This window comes from Erpetoichthys calabaricus, chromosome 11 (assembly GCF_900747795.2).
Source record: "Erpetoichthys calabaricus chromosome 11, fErpCal1.3, whole genome shotgun sequence".
Classification (NCBI taxonomy): Eukaryota; Metazoa; Chordata; class Cladistia; order Polypteriformes; family Polypteridae; genus Erpetoichthys; species Erpetoichthys calabaricus.
The window spans coordinates 71,006,295-71,026,531 of record NC_041404.2 but is presented as its reverse complement, the minus strand read 5'-3'; the positions used below and the strand labels follow the sequence as shown (position 1 = coordinate 71,026,531).

The window sequence follows — 20,237 nt, the reverse complement described above, 5'->3', positions numbered from 1 at the left end:
CTTCTCTTCTCCTTATATACAGGTTCTCTTGGGAAGGTAATAGCTGGACATGGATTCTCTTACCACTGCTATGCGGATGACACTCAACTCATTCTCTCCTTTCCACCAGATGACCAGCAGGTCTCAACCCGCATCTCAAACTGCCTTGCTGATATCTCCTCTTGGATGACTTCCCACCACCTCAAGTTGAATCCCAGCAAGACTGAACTCTTGTATATCAAAGGCAACTCCTCTCCGAATCTTGACCTTGCAATCTCTCTTGACAACTCGGTTATCGTCCCCTCAAAAACGGCAAGAAGTCTTGGTGTCACTCTAGATGAAGAATTGTCTTTTTCTCCACACATCAGCAACCTCTCCAGGTCCTGCAGATATCTTCTTTACAACATCAGGAGAATCCACCCCTTTCTCACTACAGAGGCTACTCAGCTTCTCGTCCAGACCTTGGTCATCTCTAAGCTGGACTACTGCAACTCTCTGATGTCTGGACTTTCACTAAAGGCAACACGACCACTTCAATTGATCCAGAATGCAGCTGCAAGACTCATTTTTAATATTCCCAAATTCTCACACACTACACCTCTGCTGCGGAACCTGCACTGGCTCCCTGTGGCTGCCCACATCAGGTTCAAAACCCTAACCCTTGCCTTTAAGGCCAAAACTGGAACTGCACCACCTTACATATCAGCACTGGTTAAGCAGCGTGTCACTTCTCGCTCTCTCAGAACATCAAGCACTGCTCGTCTCGAACCACCCTTACTTAAAAGAAGAGGACGACATGCATCAAGACTCTTTGCAGTGTTGGCTCCTCAGTGGTGGAACGAACTTCCTCTTGCTCGAACAGCGGAGACCCTCACTGTCTTCAAACGTCGTCTGAAGACACACTTCTTTCAACAGCACTTGGACTAAAGTCCCCATACTTTTTTTTCTACCCTTTTTCTCAAAAAAAAAATAAAAATTTTTGTACTAACAACTTACTATTTTCTTCTAGCATGGTTTTGTGTACAACTTGGTCAGCGGTAACTTGTTTAATGACAGTATATTTAATCCTAGCCTTAAAGACTGAAGAACAGTCGTAGACTACTAAGCACTGTTGTAAGTCGCTCTGGATAAGAGCGTCTGCTAAATGATGTAAATGTAAATGTAAATGTAAAAAGACAAGCAGAAGTTAAGTTACACATAAGATAATGTATTATTGATAATATTCATAAATAATAACAAAATGCAAAGTATATTTGAATATTGGCAACCATACAATCTGATTAAATGATGATATGTAGTTCAGGTGGCACACAGACTTGTAGTTACTTAAATGTCTCTAGTTAAGGCATCATTAGTGCTCAGCTTTCAGCCACATGTCTGTTCAAAATGGCTGCTGAGCTGTGCTCTTCATTGTGTTGTCTTCATCATCACAGGTTAGCAAGAGAGAGATACTTCTTCATCATATGTTGGTTAGTAAGAGAGACAGTGTGAGGTTAAACAAGTAAATATATAGATTTTCTGTCCAACCCCTACAGCCAATAGGGCGTCGTAATACTTAAAGGCTTCTGAACCAAGCCAATTCCAAACAGCCATACTTCAGACCAATGCCCATGACCAATGCCACCTGCCCCCAAACCATATGTTAAAGTACACCTTAGCCCATTTGCGGGGGTAGAAATATGTTTAGCAAAGAAACATTCGGCAAACTGGTTTAAGACACATCCCCCAAATCCTGTCGTAAAATTTAAACAGACCCATTCCAAAAGGGGGGGGGGGGGGGGGGGGGCTGGGGGTAAACACCTAATTACATTGCTTTGCCAAAATTACAAATAAAGGCATACAAAATATTCAACAAGTTATATGTAACATCTCACATCACAACACATTGGTTCTCAACTTTTATTCCTCTGAGGTTCAACAGGGAAGTAAAACAATACATAAAGTCTATGACATTAACCCTCTTGTATTTTTGCTTAAGTCTTTACAATGGTGATTGTTTTTGAACTTACAATTATGAAAAAAGGCATATTTGCTGCTAGTGCTATTACATTGCCTGTATTTTTAAATTAATACAACATTAAGAAACCATTTTAAAAGACAATATGTGTGTTTTATTAAATAAAGGATATTTTTACTAGTACCTGAATTTCATAATCCATCCATCCATCCATCAAAAAATATTCAAAAAATAAAATGAGGTGGCATTTTTTTAAAGATAAATAATAGCCAGTAATTATCCTAATACAGATTTTGTCACTGATGACAAAAGCTGATCACTTTGCTTAATTATTACTTTATAAATTATGCAGACAATAATTCTTATTTCTGAAAATAAAAAGTAATTTTTAAAATACAAAATTAATCACTGCAGACTTTTTTTGTATAACTTAATTATAAAATGTACTTAATTATCTTTAGTCCTGGAGTATTTCAAACAGCGATTGCCACAGACAATACAAATGCATTTTCTCTCCACATGCAACAATCAGGTCATCAGAAAAAGCAAAGGAATCAAGTGGGTTAGTGGCTACATTTAGGTAGGCTGAGGGAGAACTGGTGGCCAGTCATGATACCAGTCCAGTGGTGTGGCAGTAGTGGCATACATAAAGTCGACCTACCATATATGTTGTGAGACTGTACAAAACACTAAATTTCTTTATGGCAGTGTGGTGTGTCACCTTCTTTTTACTTTTTCTTGTTTGATCATTACAAGCAGATTGTTCCCAGTACCTGTGGTGCACTGTAGATGCATTTTAATAGTCAGTATGAATGTAATCTGGCTCAATTATATTTGGATGCAATCTAGGCAATATATGTTATAGGGGGTCTTAAGAAAACTGACAGTCATTGTGGGCCAAATCTAATATATTTCGGAAAGTGATTAGGCAGTTCACTTTAAAAAGACAAGCTTGACACCCCTGCTGCAGCTTGGCTTTAAATGTGATTTGAGCATTTTGCTGCACTTTTCTAATTATTTTCAGTTATCTTGCAGCCCTCCTGGACATTTGCTGTAGCCCCCTTATAGAGAACCTCTGTGGTAATGGGAATTAAAGTTATGCTCAGGAATGAACAGAAATTAATTGAGTTAAGGACTGAACAAAATGCATTTGATTTCTGAAATACAAGTTGTTAATGTCTTTTGCTGTCATTTCACTTAGTTACAGTATATTTATAAGATACAGCATTTGTGTTAATTGTCTGTATAGTGTCTTTATTGAACAAGTTTAAACTGGTTAAGGAAGCAGTCTACTAACAGTAAGCATATACACTAAGTGAAAAACGTGAAAAGGCATTGAGGCATGTTAGGACCTGAGATTCTAGGAATGTATGTTCTCAGTGATATGACCTGCTGTTTAGTCTTTATGGTCTTATAAGCGATTTACAACAACATTTCCCTCTCATCTCTTAATGCAAAATTGCACAACTGCTTCTGACTGGTGTTAGAAGTGCTGCTTCCAAGTGTGTCGCTAATGACATGGTTCTGGAAGCACGATATCTAAGCGTGAAGCACACTTCAAAATTCTATATGTAATGTTAGAAGCTTTGGTTTAGTTAGATGTAATCCTTTTTATAAGACAAGAATTTATGACCTCCACAGTGGCTTTTCCAGAGACTTTATATACATGAGCTCTTCAACCAGGGTGAAAGAATAGGGGAAGAAATAGGTAGGATCTATGAGTCTCAGTAATAAAAGGCCTGTAAAAAATGAGTCAATGAACAGACCAGTAAATAGTAGGGGTATATCAAACTGAGACTTTCCGTAATTACAAGAAAACACCTCTATGGAACTGACGCAAATATTGAGTGTGTTGCTAATCTTAGTCTGCTTTCAGAACAAGAAGACAATCTAGGTTGTACTGTGTGAATTGCCACACTCTTTCTGATATTGTTTATGTTGTTAGTTATTTGACAGCATTATTTAAAGATTAAAATGTATTAAGCCAGTCTTCCTGTTTGTACATTTTGCTCTATTTTATCATTGGTGGCTGGCAACAGCTAGATCAATAGTGGGTAAGGGAAAGGGAATGCTTCTGAGAAATAAGTTACAACAACAATCATGCCTGAGAGATGTCTGAGAACTAGTGACAAAGGCTAGTGGACTGTAGTCTTGGGTGCAACTGCATTACAGCTGTGAAGTGTACATCCCTAAAGGTTGGCAAGTTTAAGATAGGCAATCAGGAGTAGCAACAAAGGTGTAATATATAACTGTGGGTCTCCAATTGATAAAAGGGGATTTATGGTTTAATGAGAAGTGTCTCAAAAATCATTTCCCATGATAAAACCCCTGATTTTCATTACAAATACAAACAAGGAAATATTCATTTACAGTAAAAAAAATATAAGAAGAGGCAAAATGTAAGTACAAGAGATTGCCAGGGTAAGAGTAGGCATATTCAGCATGGTGCCATACATAGGGGTAATTGAATCTATTCCTAGTAGAAGAGTTGGAGAATAGGCTTTTAATAGGCTGTATATCCAATGTACATATACAATGGATTCAGAAAGTATTTAAGCTCCTTTATTTTGTGAACACTTTTTTGAGCTGTACATTTAATTTACAATGGAGACATTTTTCATTTTTGTCCATTAATCTACACTAATTAATCCATAATGACAGAAAGGTTTGCAAATGTATTAAAAGTAAAAATCTGAAATCTCTTATTTATGTAAGTATTTCGACTCCTTGCTCTGGCATTCCATTTTGTGGCCATGTGTATCCTGTTAGCTTTAATTTTCCTTGAGATGTGTGTAGAAATTGGTTGAAGTCCACCTGTGGCCTTATGTATATAAGGTCCAATATTTACATTGCATGTCAGGACAAAAAACAAGCCATGAATTCCAACGAAATCTCTGTAGACTTCCACAATATTATTGTGGTGATGCATAGATCAGGGAAAGGATATAAAAACAATTTTTAAAGCTTTGAATGTTCACAGCATGGTGTCCTCAATAATTCTGAAATACAAAAAGTTTGGAACAAACCAGGACTCTTCCTAGAGTTAGCCATCTGGCCAAACTGAGTAGCTAGGCAAAGAGGGCCTTGGTCAGGTAGGAGGCCAAGGACTCAATAGTCACTCTAACAAAGCTTCAGAAGTCCTCTACTTAAGTTCAACTCTTTGGAAGGATGATCATCTCAGAAGCACTCCATAAATCAGGTGTTTATGGTAGATGGAAGTCATATTCATATGGCAAGTTAGGACTAGTGAGCTTTGGTGGACTGAATGGCTTTTTCTCATTTAAACTTTTTTAATGTTCTAATGACAGCCTGCTTGGACTCTGAGAGTATAAGGAAAAAGATACTATAGTCTGTTGATACAAAAACTGAACTCTTTGGGCACAGCTCCAATCATTATGTTTGAAGACCAGTCACTTGACTAATACCATCACTGTGCTAAAGCATGGTGGTGTCAGCATCATGCTATGGGCATGCTTTTCAATGGCAGGGACAGGGATGCTACTCAATATTAAGGGAAGAATGAATTTAGCCAGATACAGAGAGGTCCTTCAAGAAAACCTGCTGCAGAGTGCAAATGACCTCAGAATAGGGAAACAGTTTACAGACACTTCTCATTCCAGTCTAACAGAGCTTAAGATGATCTACCTAAATCTTGCCTAAATCCAGGTGTGCAAAGCTTATACAGACTTACACAACAAGATTCAAAGTTGTAATCACTGCCAAATTACAACCTCCAATTAAATCATGTTGCCAACTTATTTTTTGCAAATAATGAAGTTTATGAATACAGGTTGCATAACTTGGAACATTCCTGCTGTTTCAGTTGCAAGTAGATGAAATCTAATATTGAGCATGCAAACTGAACTTCTGAGTTACTTTGACTGAGTTATGGGATTAGGCACAATAATACCACAATACACCTGCAAGCAATCTTCCCATTTACATTTAGTCAACTATTTATCCTTCAGTCTTCTCAGAATTTCTAGGTTGCAGGAGGCTGGCACGAATTCTGGCACCACTGGATGCAAAATTTGAATCAACCCTGATAGTGCAAGTCCATCAAAAGGTACACTCACTCATACCATGCCAACTTAGCTGCCAAACTACTTAACCTGCATGTCTTTGGGATGTGGAAAGGAAACTGGAGTACCTGCAGGTAAATTCATTCAGACAAGAGGAAAACATGCACACTCCATAAAGACAGTAAACAGGATTGGAATAATCAATTCCAAGGCTCAGCAGCAATAAGGCAGCAGCACCAATTACTGCACCATCATGCCACACTATGCTCAATCAGATTTTTTTTTATCTTTTTGCCTCTGCACCTTAGTGTGAGTGGAAAAATTTACTTTTTTTGTTGTTGTAATTGACTGTACTAAAAGGCTTAATTCTTTAACACATTTAATTTTCATTGTGTCCTTCACCAGACACTGTTTCCTAATGAGATTGTGTGTGTAAATTCTGTTGCCAAATTATTGTGAAGAGTATATCTATAAAGGCAGTGTCTAAAAAAAGCTTACATTTCTAATAATCAGAAAATGTTACATGTTCTAAAATATGACTCCTTAACTGCATTAAGCTGAGAGATGTGCCTTTGCAACAAAGAAACAGAGAGAGAGAGAGACAGAATAGTAAAATTCAATTTATAACAGCTTCAAAACAGCCTAAAGGAAGACAGAGAACCTACTGAATCTTTCCAGACTCACTGCATGTTTGCTGCCACATAAGAAGATTTGCCTGGCCAAAAGCATCTGGACTACATCTGTGCAGCTGAGGATTAATCTGTGCTATCTCATGGCTCTCTTACCACTGGGTTTTATACCACTTAAAATTGCTCCTTGTCTGATATATTGACATTATCACATTATCAGGGTCACATATAGTATAGTTAAATGGTCATGTCTTCAGTTATAAAAATCATCTGAATTCATCTTTGTCCCACATGCACCACAAATCAAGTGTTTCTGTCCAGTTGCCTCTCACATTTTTACCTTTTTTCTTGCTTTTTATTCATCATCAATTAATAATCTGCCTTTTATTTGGTTGACACTCTCTCAGTTTAGCCATATTAGTTTATGCCTACCAGATTTCCACATCCTTTTGCCTATTCCTCTTGGGTTTTCTGGGTGTTGATCTTATGTGTTTGTGACTTGAGTAACTAGCATTCACGTGTCACTTACTACAACTTCTTTCTAACCACTGTACTTAATTTATTCATTATGTGATTCCACTTTGTATAGTTTATAATCATGAGCAGCAATGCCTGCAAGGCAGGAGCCATCCGTGGAATGGATACCAAAACATTCCAGGGCACATCCAAGGTATTTATCACTTTTCTTTGTAAGTATCTCTCCCTTGTCTAACGGTAAATATATACTTTTATATCTATTCATTTTGATAAAACATGGTATGCTGTATATTAGTCTGCACTGATATGACAAGCACCTTACTACAACATTTATGTTATAGAGAATGTTTTTTAAATAGAGATACATGGGTTTATCTTGCACTTTTATCATTCTGTCTTGCTACTTGTATATCTGTTTCTGCTTCTCAGCTAATCTGTTGGCTTATCTTTATCTCTCTAATAACTGCTCAGCAATACTTAACTCCATCTTACTTTCCACTTCTGACAGCATGATTAACTGATGTGTTGCTCAGCTAGAATAAGATGTGTTGCTCAGCTAGAATAAGAAAGTCTTTTCAGTTTTCTAAATGCGTATATGCCAGCGTTTATTACATATTTTATAAACAGTTACAGTGCAAAATGTACAAAATAATATTTTACTTTTTCAGAATTGTGAAAGTGATTTAGTCTTATCAATAGCAGAAACAAATGACAAATTAAGAGGCGTGTCCATTCAATTTCCCTCTTTTTTTATTTAAAAAATTGTCAAAACATAGGCATTAAGCTATATATTGATCCAATGAAAAGATAACACGCCTCGTATAAGTCAGAGGTACTTACTGTATAGTGCTTCAGACTTAGGTATTATTATATTTAAATGATACTGTAAATATAGTGACCCACTTATAATCAACACTTGTTGGCACAATTCTGCATTATAATTATTTTTTTTTTTGCTGAAGTTTTGTACAGAATATGAAACATACTAAAAATCTAATCCATTGTTGATGGACTGGTATCTGAAAGCCCCAGATTTCCATAATAACCCCCCAGTCATGAACACAGCAAGGCAGAAGACACACTGACAGCAGTGATGCAGTATATGCTACTGGCCACATGGAAATGAAGGTAAGGAATGGGCACAGGTGGGCTCTCCAGGCAGACATTAAAAATTAATTTAAAAGAGATGCCTGCACAGTGGACAATAAAGATTGCACTGGAAGGGGACTGAGTTTGAAGAAGTACAAAACAAAAAAAAGAAAGAGGGCAGTCATAACAAGTGAACAGGAGGAGAACAGGAAGAAACAGCATTAAAGTAGAGGTTTCTACTGTAGTACAATTGTGTTCAAGTTTGGCCCTAGACAGCTATACTGGCTGCAAGTTATTTTACCACCCAACTGCTTAATCAGAAGCAAATCCTTGCCATTTATTTACCTTTTAACATTTTATGGATTGCTAGTGCTTTCATTCAGTGCTGGGCAGTATACCGGTTCATACCGAAAATCATTTTTTATTTTTGTTATGATATGGATTTTTCTTATACTGCAACACCGGTTTAAATTGCCTTAACGACGTTCGGAACGTGGCGCAGCGGGAAACTGTTCAAGGGGGGACCTTTTTCACTGCTACACCTCTAAACACATACAACAGAGTACAGTACATGTGTTAGTGGAGGTGTTGCGCGGGGGCTCTTTTTCACTGCTACACCGCTAAATAAGCATGCAATGGGGTACATGCGGTAGTGTTGGTATTGCGCGGTGAAAATGGACAGAGAACATTCCGAAACTGAAGCTGTAGCTGACGATAAAGTTGAACATGATGACACAGAAGAACTTTTGCCGAAAAAAAGGAGTCATGTCCATTGCCTGGAGATACTTTGGTTTTAAAAGGTTGGATGTGGACCATTATGTTCAAATGTGTGAATACTGTTTCTATACTACTGGATAATACTGCAAGCCAAGTTGTACTTGTTTTATTTTTTTTCAATACGGTATAATGTACCTGGGTACTGTGTAATAGTGTGACGACATGTTGACTTTATTCTCGACATTTCTACTTTATTCTCGCCGTTTATATCAAGATTAAAGTCGACATGTTGACTTTATTCTCGTAATTTTTCATTAAAGTAGAACATCGTAAACTAAACTTCATCGTAAAATTAATATTTAATTTACTAGATTTTCTCAAACCCCATTATAAGTTATATAGCACATTAAATGCTTTGTGTTAAGTGTTCCCCGAGCCATGTTAAATTGGTACGTGCTACTTAAACTGATTTCTTGTACTGAGGAGGCGCCGGCAGCAATCGTAGCACAGAATACATTCACTTCATGATATTCCTGCTCCCTGAACATTTAGAATGCTAAGATAAATACTTGATATAAGTTTCATGATGAAATGCATTAAAGCATGTATTAATCATGTGGGGGCACAGTGGCGTGGAGGTTGCACTGCTGCCTCGCAGCAAGGTGGTCTCGGGTGTACCTTGCCTTCAATTTGCATGTTTTTCGGGTGGGTTTACTCGGCGTGCTTCAGTTTCCTTTCAAAGTCATGTAGGATGTGGGATTTTGTTATGCTATATTGACCCTGCTAGTGTATGTATTGCTCGTATTCACCCTGCGATGAGCTGGTGTTCATCATTTGCTCCTGCCTAGCATACACTTCTTGCTGGGATAGGCACAACCCTGAATGGATGGCATAATTAAACATGTATAACAAAGATTTTTTTAAAGTTCTGAACACTCCGTGGGCTAAGTTAATAACTAGTTTTAATTTCACAAAGACATTTATCGTGTGGTGATTGGTTAGGTGGAGAAAGAAAAAGGAAGGATAGGAGCTGAGGGTTTGGTACGTCAGACAAACAGCACGCATATAATAAAGAAAGCCCGCTCAGAAGAACATCCATTGAATTCTGTGTTCGTGTCTCTGACCACAAGATCACAAACCCAATATTTACACAATATTTAAGTTAAACCTGTGCGATACCCATTCATACATCCAGTTTTTTGGAGCCTCGTCACACATGCCATAAAGTTCTCTACACTGAACGTATACCTAGGGACCCCTTACTGCGAGGAAGCAGTACTACCGCCTCACTACTGTGCATGTTTAATACCTGCTTTAATGCATTTCATCCTGAAAATGATATCAAGTATATATCTTAGCATTCTAAATTTTCAGAGAGCAGGAATATCATGAAGTGAATGGATTCTGTGCGGTAATCACTGCCGGCGCCTCCTCTTAGTGCAGAGGAAGTCAGTTTAAGAAGCACGTAGTGATTAACAACTGAGTCGGGGAACACAACACAAAGCATTTAATGTGCTACATTAACTTATGACGGGGTTTGAGAAAATCTAGCAAATTAAACATTGATTTTAGGATGAAGTTTAGTTTACGACATTCTACTTTAATTATAAAATAAACTATGAGAATAAAGTGGAAATGTCGACTTTAATCTCGACATAAACGGCGAGAATAAAGTGGAAATGTCGACTTTAATCTCAACATAAACGTCAAGATTAAAGTGGAAATGTCGAGAATAAAGTCAACATGTCGACTTTATTCTCGACATATAATTTTTTTTTTTCTTCCCTGTGTCCGTATTTTTTCTTCTTCACCGTGGCCCTAATACGCTTTCGTAGGGCTATACCACAAATAGCATTATAAATGCAAGTTGCAGTTTTATTTATTTATTAATATATCTTAGCTCGAAGCAAGGTCCATATTAATGCAATTTGCCTAAATGATGGTACCGTTGGTAAAGATGTCATCACCAAGTTGCACTTGTTTTATTTTATTTTATTTTTATTTGGTGAATATTGTGTAATGCACCTGGGCTTGAAGTCTTGAAGTAATAGTATTATTACTGGAAATTGCACTATTATTTATTTTATTGTTATTATTTATTAGTTTAAATATTATACAGTTTAATGATGGTAAAGTTGTTTAAAAAGTCACTTTAACGTGTCAGTGGACAGAGATTGTTAACATTAAAAGAAAGTGTAGTTGGTTTACAAAAAATATTTACTATTTATTCCTTTTCTAAGACATGTTCAGTGCAATACAACTTTTTGACAAGCACCTCTGGATATTTTACGTCGTCAAAATTTAAGTTTAAGCTGTTTGCAAACTTTGTTCAATAAAAAGGCTCTATATTTTGACTGCATCTGTCATGCAGTGTGATTCCTTCTCTTCATTAGAGCCACCCCCTTGAAAACTATCACTTTATGGGGCCATGCAAACCTGAATTAATACTTGTGTGCACATTAAAATGTTTTTTTTTGTACAATGTACAATTATCATGACAGTGGAATAGGTTATTCTTATACAGTCTACTGCAGTAATTGCAGTGGGAAATGTGGTTAACTTCCACTCATGCATGGGAAAAAAAATACAGTTGAATACCGTGAAACCGGTATAATTGTGAAAAATTCCATGATATAGAATTTTGGTCATATTGCCCAGCACTACTTTCATTCTGCCATATCAAATCACTCTTGTATTGTGGACTTTAAAATTCCAAGAGTATCTTTCAAATGATTTATGAACCGAAGCAGATTAATAATTGCTAGGTTTTTTTTCTTTGCCAATTCTTTCCAAATTTTTTTATTGAATCAGATTCTTCCTGACAAGCATGTACAGTCATAAATGGGATCTAGTTAGATCCGTTTTTCTTTAGTGCAGTCTTTGGGGCTCCATATGACTGTAGGTTTTTGTTACAAGCTGGTTTCATAATCATTGATTGATTTAACCTCTAACTGATCACATTATTAATTTTAGGTGGGCTTTTTTACTTCACATATTCAGTATTCAGAAAAACAGTAAAGTGAGGTTTACATTTACAGGAAACTTATTTTTGCCATAGTTTTTAATACTTAACTCTTGTTTGTCATTTTACCTTTAATTCACCCTTTCTTGTAGATTTTGCCCCTTCATTGTAATCATGATTATTAATGACAAGCAGAGGAGGTACTGAAAGGCTGCAGATAGTTACAGTATACCTACTGTGCCCATTAGTAAATAGTGGCTTAAGTCATTGGTTATCAAACTAAGTCCTGGGGACCCCAATGTAGCTACAGGTTTTTGGTCCTACCACATTCTGTTTTTAATTCAACCCACAACCTAATTATGCAAGCTGTAATTTCCCAGTTTCAGTGATTTTGGTGAATGCAGAAATTACAAAACTAAGTTTGCTAGTTCTGAGTAGAATGCACTAAGCATCCATCCATCCCGCTATATCCTAACTACAGGGTCATGGGGGTCTGCTGGAGCCAATCCCAGCCAACATAGGGTGCAAGGCAGGAAACAAACCCCAGGCAGGGTGCCAGCCCACCACAGGGCACACACACACACACACACACACACACACACACCAAGCACACACTAGGGACAATTTAGAATCACCAATGCACCTAACCTGCATGTCTTTGAACTGTGGGAGGAAACCGGAGCACCCGGAACAAACCCACACAGACACAGGGAGAACATGCAAACTCCATGCAGGGAGGACCCGGGAAGCGAACCGTGCCGCCCACACTAAGCATTTCTTTATTTATTTATTTTACTTTTTTCAGATTTTCATCATCATCATCATCACATTTATTGTGTTTTTTCAGGTGCTGTGGTTATTTAGGCGGCACAGTGGCGCAGTGGGTAGCGCTGCTGCCTCGCAGTTGGGAGACCTGGGGACCTGGGTTCACTTCCCGGGTCCTCCCTGCGCGGAGTTTGCATGTTCTCCCCGTGTCTGCGTGGGTTTCCTCCCACAGTCCAAAGACATGCTGGTTAGGTGGATTGGCAATTCTACATTGGCCCTGGTGTGTGCTTGGTGTGTGGGTGTGTTTATGTGTGTCCTGTGGTGGGTTGGCACCCTGCCCAGGATTGGTTCCTGCCTTGTGCCCTGTGTTGGCTGGGATTGGCTCCAGCAGCCCCTGTGACCCTGTGTTCGGATTCAGCGGGTTGGAAAATGGATGGATGGATGGTTATTTAACCTATTATTTACAAATGAGCAAAAAATGTCAAAATAATATGAACCCTTGGTGACTCCAGTTGGCACCATAAACACTAGAATTAAATTATTTTAAAGCTGGTGATTTGAAAACTCTTTCTGTAAAATACTTAATTCTAAATCTGCATGACTGTAAAGTATCCCATTCAATGCCTTTGATGTACCCACAGTGTGAACAGAGTCAAAGATATGTCCAGTGACAGGTCAGATACTGTCCTTAATACTATTTTCATGTAAATTCATTTCTAATAATTCACACAGTACTATGGGAACATGTATAGGACAAGTAATTGGTTTCAGTAGTCAAAGCATAATTCAAAAGCAGTCTTATTTAAAGAAAAAAAAAAGCACCCTTCAGCAATGGTCCAATTCACAACAAAACCAATTTGGGAGATCAGGATAATCAAGTGTATGCACACAAATGTTTATGCTTATATGTCCATTGACTGAGATCACAACCAACATTAAATTAGGTTAGTGTGACCCACCAGGCCTGTACAATACCTAGATGTACACAATACATCACATACTGTATGTCTATATTTGACATCACTATTAGGTGTACTAAAACAGTTATTACAGCTTTGCATATAAATAAATTACCACTTACTAGTGTGTCCTATTAGTTCAGCACAAACTCAATTCTGCTGGGATTTATAATTATTTATTTTAAATTTCTTAATTAGAATTTGATTGATTTATTTGAATTTGCACAGTTAGAATGAACACTCAGTTTACTGCAGAATCAAAACTACAACAGCAGAAACAGAAACCGGATGTTTAAAGTGATTTCAAAATTTGTTCTCCCTCTGCTACTGATAGTATCAGGTGGACCAAAAGATATTTCTTGTACACCCCCCTTCATCTGTTCACTTAACATCTGCTACTGATACACAGTAGGCAAAATGTAATTCACAAGCAATTGAAAAAGGAAATGCTATTTTTCTCATTTTTACTCTTTGGGTCCCAACTCCTTGTTTATGAAGAAAATATGCATTTATAAAATTTTATCAGTAAGTGGCAAGACAAATAAACCTATTATAATTTATAATACATCATCTCAAAAGTGGTGTGATTAGCAACCATTAGATATACCATCTATAAGGATCTGCCATAACATAGGAGAAAGGCAAAAGAGAAAGGAGGCTGCAGAAATATTACCATTATTGTCAACCTTATTTTAATAACATTTCCTTTTAGATTAAGCAGTACTGAAAGGCATGTTAATATAAACATGAGGTATGATAACATTACCTATGTCAGTCAAACAGTTGTTACTGAGTAAAGACAGTGGCACTTACCGCAAAGAGCCTTAATACATTCGCCACCATGATAGACACAGAGCTGGCTGATGCCCCAATGACTCCCACCACTCTTTCAGGTTTCCTTATTAGTGGTGGCTCACCATTCGAGCAGCGAATATCTGATGTGTCCTTCTGTATAAGGGCCTGGACAAAGGTAAGAGACTGCTCCAATGCATATGTGTCCCGAGAGCAAGTATCAAGAATTCGTGCACCAAGTGTGATATTGGGGAGCAACTCCAGGTCACTGTTGATTTGGTCCAAAGCATAAAGCATGGCCTCCATGCGATGAATCCCTTTCTCTTTTTTAATTTCTCCACATGGTACACCAGCTGGTCCCCTAGCATGAATGGGGAAGAGGCCTCCAAGTGTAATATCTCCTTCTATTTTGATAGAATGTGGTTGAGTCCCCTGATGGCCGAGAACTTCAAGACAAAAACATGCCCCAATAAACCAAAAAAGGCAAAGTTGTAAGGAGGGAATCCTCCCTTCCTTCAATGTTCTCAATTGTTTTCGTGGTTTGTAAGGTGCTGACATTATCAACTGCATCTGCATACACTTTAAGTTGTTTAGAATACATGTGAAGAGGGGACTGTTATTCAGTGCAAATCCTCCTCTTGTGTGAACCTACAAAACAGAATAAAAGTAATTATGTTAAAACATTATGCTGTTTTAGATTGCATGAATATTGAAACAGATATGTGCACACTTACAAAGTTTAGTTTATCCTATGCAAGCCAAGGGTCTTTGATGTTGAAATGATCCATAAAAGTGATATGGCACCCTATGTACCACACTGTAACATTAGTTATGTACCATTCTGTACTTAAATAAAAATATGAACATTAAAAACTTAACAGCTCTCTCTCTCTCTCACACACACACACATACACACACACAGCCATAAAAGTAAAGGAATGTTAGTAAAGTTATACATAAGGCTCATCGATTCATTCACCCTGTGTGGTTCCCGACTTGTAGCATCAGGTTCAAGGCACAAACTATCTCTAGGAAAAACATTAATCCATCACAGGGTACACTGAAGCAAACCCACCCTTGCACTTAACCTGGGCCAAGACTGAGTAACCAATTAACTTTAAATGCACATGTTACGGATGTTGGTAAAAAGAAAAAAAACACATTACAATGAAATATTTTTTTATATTTGTATAAACCACTGTTTCCAGCTGTCTATATCTAGTTAAAGTATTAATGTTATAAGAAATATGATTATTACATTTATACCCCTCAAAAACAAAGTCTGGAATTCTTCATGATAATTCTTGATGGCTGGACTTATTTATACGTGTTTACTATTTTAAAATTGAGGTTAATGAGTGGTGAAAAATAGATATTTACAGTATTTTTCTTCCCACAAATAAAACTAACGTAGTTGTATATCACTTTTGGCTAATCTTTAATTTAATAAACCCTCTAGTTTCTGATTTTTTTTCAATTTCAGGGTCAGGGCAGCATTAAGTGGAAGCTACGAAAAATCCATAATAGAAGTCACACTTAAAACAATAACACAGACACACAAACACAGTCACCTACACTAAGACAACACAGCAGTCAGTCAGTCAGTCATTTTCAAACCCGCTATATCCTAACACAGGGTCATGAAGGTTTGCTGGAGCCAATCCCAGCTAACACAGGACGCAAGGCAGGAACAAACCCAGCCCACTGCAGGACAACACAGCATCTCCAATTAAATTAACATGCATATTTTTGGAATATTGGAAGAAATCAAAGTACCCAGGGAAAAACCCATGTGGACAGGTAAATGTGAAAAAACTAAACAGATGGTGATCGGGATGGGATTTGAACCCTGTTCCCTGGAGCTGTGATGCAGTAGCTGCCATAAATAAAAACATATTATTAATTTTCTCTAGGAGTCATTTAGTATGCCAAATTCATTTTGCCCTAAGCTTTCAATTTATGTGAAGTGTTTTCCTGTTCTAACATGGCTTTATAGCTCATAGGAATAACAAATTACAGCACTGTGATGAAGATAATTTTTTCCACCATTTCCCAAAGTGCAAAAAAAAAAAGAAATGACAATCATAAAACATTATTACGCACTTAACAGCATAATTTCACAAAAATGAATAATGTAATTCAATTGTTGAAGTTTATTACAAAGTCTGGATATTTTTTATGAATTTCAGGAGTAACCCTAGATTTGTTAACTAAGATCAATCCATCCATTCATTTTCTAAACCTAATTATCCAGACCAGGGGTGTGGAGAAGCTGGAGTCTATCCTATTAAGCATTAAACACAAGATCGGAGCAATTCCAGGATAGGGCACCAGCTCGGAGCAAGGAGAACACACATGCATACATATTGTCGTCAATTTAGCATCACCAACCCAACTACCTTCATATTTTTGGACTGGGTGCAATCATGATCACTTGGAGGAAACACACACAGACGCAACATATTTATCTACATTTTCCAGCTAAGTTTGTAATTTATATTTGTTAAGTAATATTGTGATTTATACTAGAACAGATTTGCAAATAGTACATTCTCTTCACATTAAAATTTAATATACTTTTTCTGGTTTATGTTCGGAGGCATTTCCTCCCTCAACATGAGGCCCACTGAGTGATGGCCTATGCAGAAATCATAAGCAAAACTGACAAGATGACATCCAGAACTGGTTCCTTATTTGGGTTCAGTGTTACTGAGACAGACATTGGCTGTCCATGATTCTAAACTGGATAAGCAAGTTAAAAAATGGATGGATGGATATCTGTACTATATATTTTAGAAACATTCCCATAGCCTGGAATTTTTTATTTTTCTCTCCGCTCTTGATCATTGGAATGATTTCATTGCACCTCTCAAAATTTCATTCTGTCTTCTGCTACATATTTTCATATTAAAATCGCTGTCAAAGACAAAATCTCAACACTACAACACCAATGTAACATTACAAATTTATGTAAGTGCCCATTATGAGCTACCTTTTCTCAAAAACACTGTGCAAGACATGCATGAATAAGCATTTGAGTAGCATCTGAAAGTTTTCTTCATTATCAATGCTTAGTTTGTGACTTTATTAGACATACTGTAACAGCCTCACAATGAGTTATACAGGGTGAGGCAAAATGAAGTACCACATTTTTCAAGGTCATTGAGCAAGGTAGAGGCAGCCGAGTGAGTTGGAGTGGGCGCCCTTTGATAGGTGATGCCTTGTACTTTTCTGCAACGCGCCTTCCGAACACACTTCGACATTGCTCCTATCAGTGACATCCCCAATCAGAAAACAATTTTTCAGTGGGTGGCTAAATTTAAACAGATGGTTACAACTGTGACAATGTTGGTTCTGCTCCATGCTCCCATCTTGCTTTTGGGAGCCATTGAACCCAACACCATCGGTAATGTCACCGATGGGCTCGGCAGTGAGGCACAACAAATGGAGCAAGGAGATGGTGTAAAAAAGTGCCAAGTGCTTTTATTAAAAACAACAACAACAAAACAAGTGTTCAAAATAAATAAGTGCAGTGTCTATCAAATCCTTAAATCTTCAATAAATAAACAATCCAATAAAACAGTTGTGAACTGGAGGTTAAAAAAAATAAATGAATCTTTTAAAACGAGGTTGAAAACTTGGTTCAGGTGCCACCGAGAGTGGCAGCCTTTTCAGCAGGTCCTTGTACGACTTTATTTTTCTACTTTTATTTTTCTACTATTATTTTTCTCTTTTTTATTGATCACTCCTATCACTTTATTTTATGTGGATTCGTTCCCTGGACCCACTTACTTTTACAACGTGGGCATGGATTTTTACACGCCGAGACTCGTCTATTCAAGTACTCAACTTCGAGCGCTGAGAACAAATGCCAGTGCCGGTGTGGTTCCCTATTTACCCAACGAGGTAAGAAGGCGGTATCGTGGCAGCAGAGCCGGCACTAAGCTAAAAATGAAGCAGCTTGTGAGAAAGTGGCATTTTAAGCCTTCGGTGCCTTCTGTGATCCTGGGAAATGAGAACTCAATATCAAATAAGTTCGACGAACTGGCTGGTGAAAAATGTCAGAACTTACAGAGAATGCAGTTTGTTGTGCTTTTGCAAAACATGGCTAACTACCACCATCCCAGATGCTAACGTGGAGCTACCTGGGTTTAGCACAGTTAGAGCGGACAGAGATGCAAGTACATGCGGGAAGCACAAAGGTGGTGTAACTCTAGACATGTTAATGTCAAAGTCTCCACTTGCTGCAGGGACATCGAACTGTTGGCCGTAAGTTTGCGTCCCTATTACTTGCCCAGAGAGTTTGGACACGTCATTGTTGTTATTGTTTACATCCCTCCTCGGGTGGACGTGGAGACAGCAAGTGACATCATCCATTCTGCTGTTGCTAAGTTACAAACGCAGCACCCTGAGGCGCTTGTGCTAATCGCTGGAGATTTTAACCATGTGATGCTGGACAAAACATTACCTGCCTTCTCCCAGTATGTGGATTGTAACACCCGGGGAAATAGGACTATTGACTTACTGTATGCAAACGTTAAAGATGCATACAGCGCCACCCCGTTGCCTGTGCTTGGGAAAGCAGATCATAACCTGGTTCTGCTTCAGCCTCGCTACAAACCAAGAGTGACGGAGCTACCTACAACCACACGCTCATTCAGGAAGTGGTCCCCTGAGGCAGAGCAGGCTCTGAGGGACTGCTTTGGAACTACAGACTGGGATATCCTGCAGGGATCACATAGTGAGAACATTAAGGAGGTTGTTGACTGCACTACTGACTACATCAACTTCTGTATGGACATTGTAGTTCCAGTAAGAACTGTACGCTGCTATGCTAACAACAAGCCATGGATTACAAGTGACATCAAGGGCCTTTTGAACCAGAAGAAAAGGGCTTTTAAAGGCGGTGATCAGCATGAGCTCAAGCGCATGCAGAAGGAACTCCGAGTCCAGCTCAGGGCGGTGAAGGAGCAGTACAGGAGAAAGCTGGAGCAGAAGTTGCAGAATAACAGCATGAAGGAAGTGTGGGATGGGAAGATCATCACTGGCTGCAGCTCAAAGCAGGGTGCCACCATCGAGAGAGACGTGAAGAGAGCAAACCAAATGAACAACTTCTTTAACAGGTTTGACCACCCTAACCCACTCTCACTCTCACCTCAGAGTACTGCACCCTCCACACATCCTTCTGCTGATACCAGCATAGGAGAGACATCCCCACCCATAATTACAACAGCGCAGGTGAGCAGAGAGCTGAGGAGACTTCGTGCCAGCAAAGCAGCAGGTCCAGATGGAGTATCGCCATGACTGCTGAAGGTCTGTGCATCGGAGCTGGGGGGTCCTTTACAGCGCATCTTCAACCTGAGCCTGGAACAGGAGAGAGTCCCGAGGCTTTGGAAAACATCTTGCATCACCCCAGTCCCAAAGGTATTACGTCCTAGTGAGCTGAATGACTTCCGGCCTGTTGCTCTGATGTTACATGTGATGATGACCATGGAGAGGCTGCTGCTTCACCACTTGAGGCCACAGGTCCGCCACGCCCTTGACCCTCTGCAGTTTGCATATCAAGAGAAGGTGGGAGCTGAGGATGCCATCATCTATATGCTACACCGATCCCTCTCCCACTTGGACAGAGGCAGTGGTGCTGTAAGAATTATGTTTCTAGACTTCTCTAGCGCCTTCAACACAATCCAACCTCTGCTCCTTAGGGACAAACTGACAGAGATGGGAGTAGATTCATACCTGGTGGCATGGATCGTGGACTATCTTAAAGACAGACCTCAGTATGTGCGTCTCGGGAACTGCACATCTGACATTGTGGTCAGCAACACAGGAGCGCCACAGGGGACTGTACTTTCTCCGGTCCTGTTCAGCCTATATACATCGGACTTC

At 38.6% G+C, this 20,237-nt stretch overlaps 1 protein-coding gene across 1 annotated transcript in view; it reads right to left on the bottom strand.

Annotated features, from left to right (window-relative positions):
- The window catches only part of grm6a (glutamate receptor, metabotropic 6a), a 279,282-nt gene that overhangs the window by 215,762 nt on the left and 43,283 nt on the right, over positions 1 to 20,237 (bottom strand). Inside the window, 1 exon segment of the mRNA XM_028813328.2 lies at positions 14,370 to 14,996. Within this exon segment, the coding sequence (XP_028669161.1) occupies positions 14,370 to 14,924 (555 nt within the window). The 5' untranslated portion in view covers positions 14,925 to 14,996.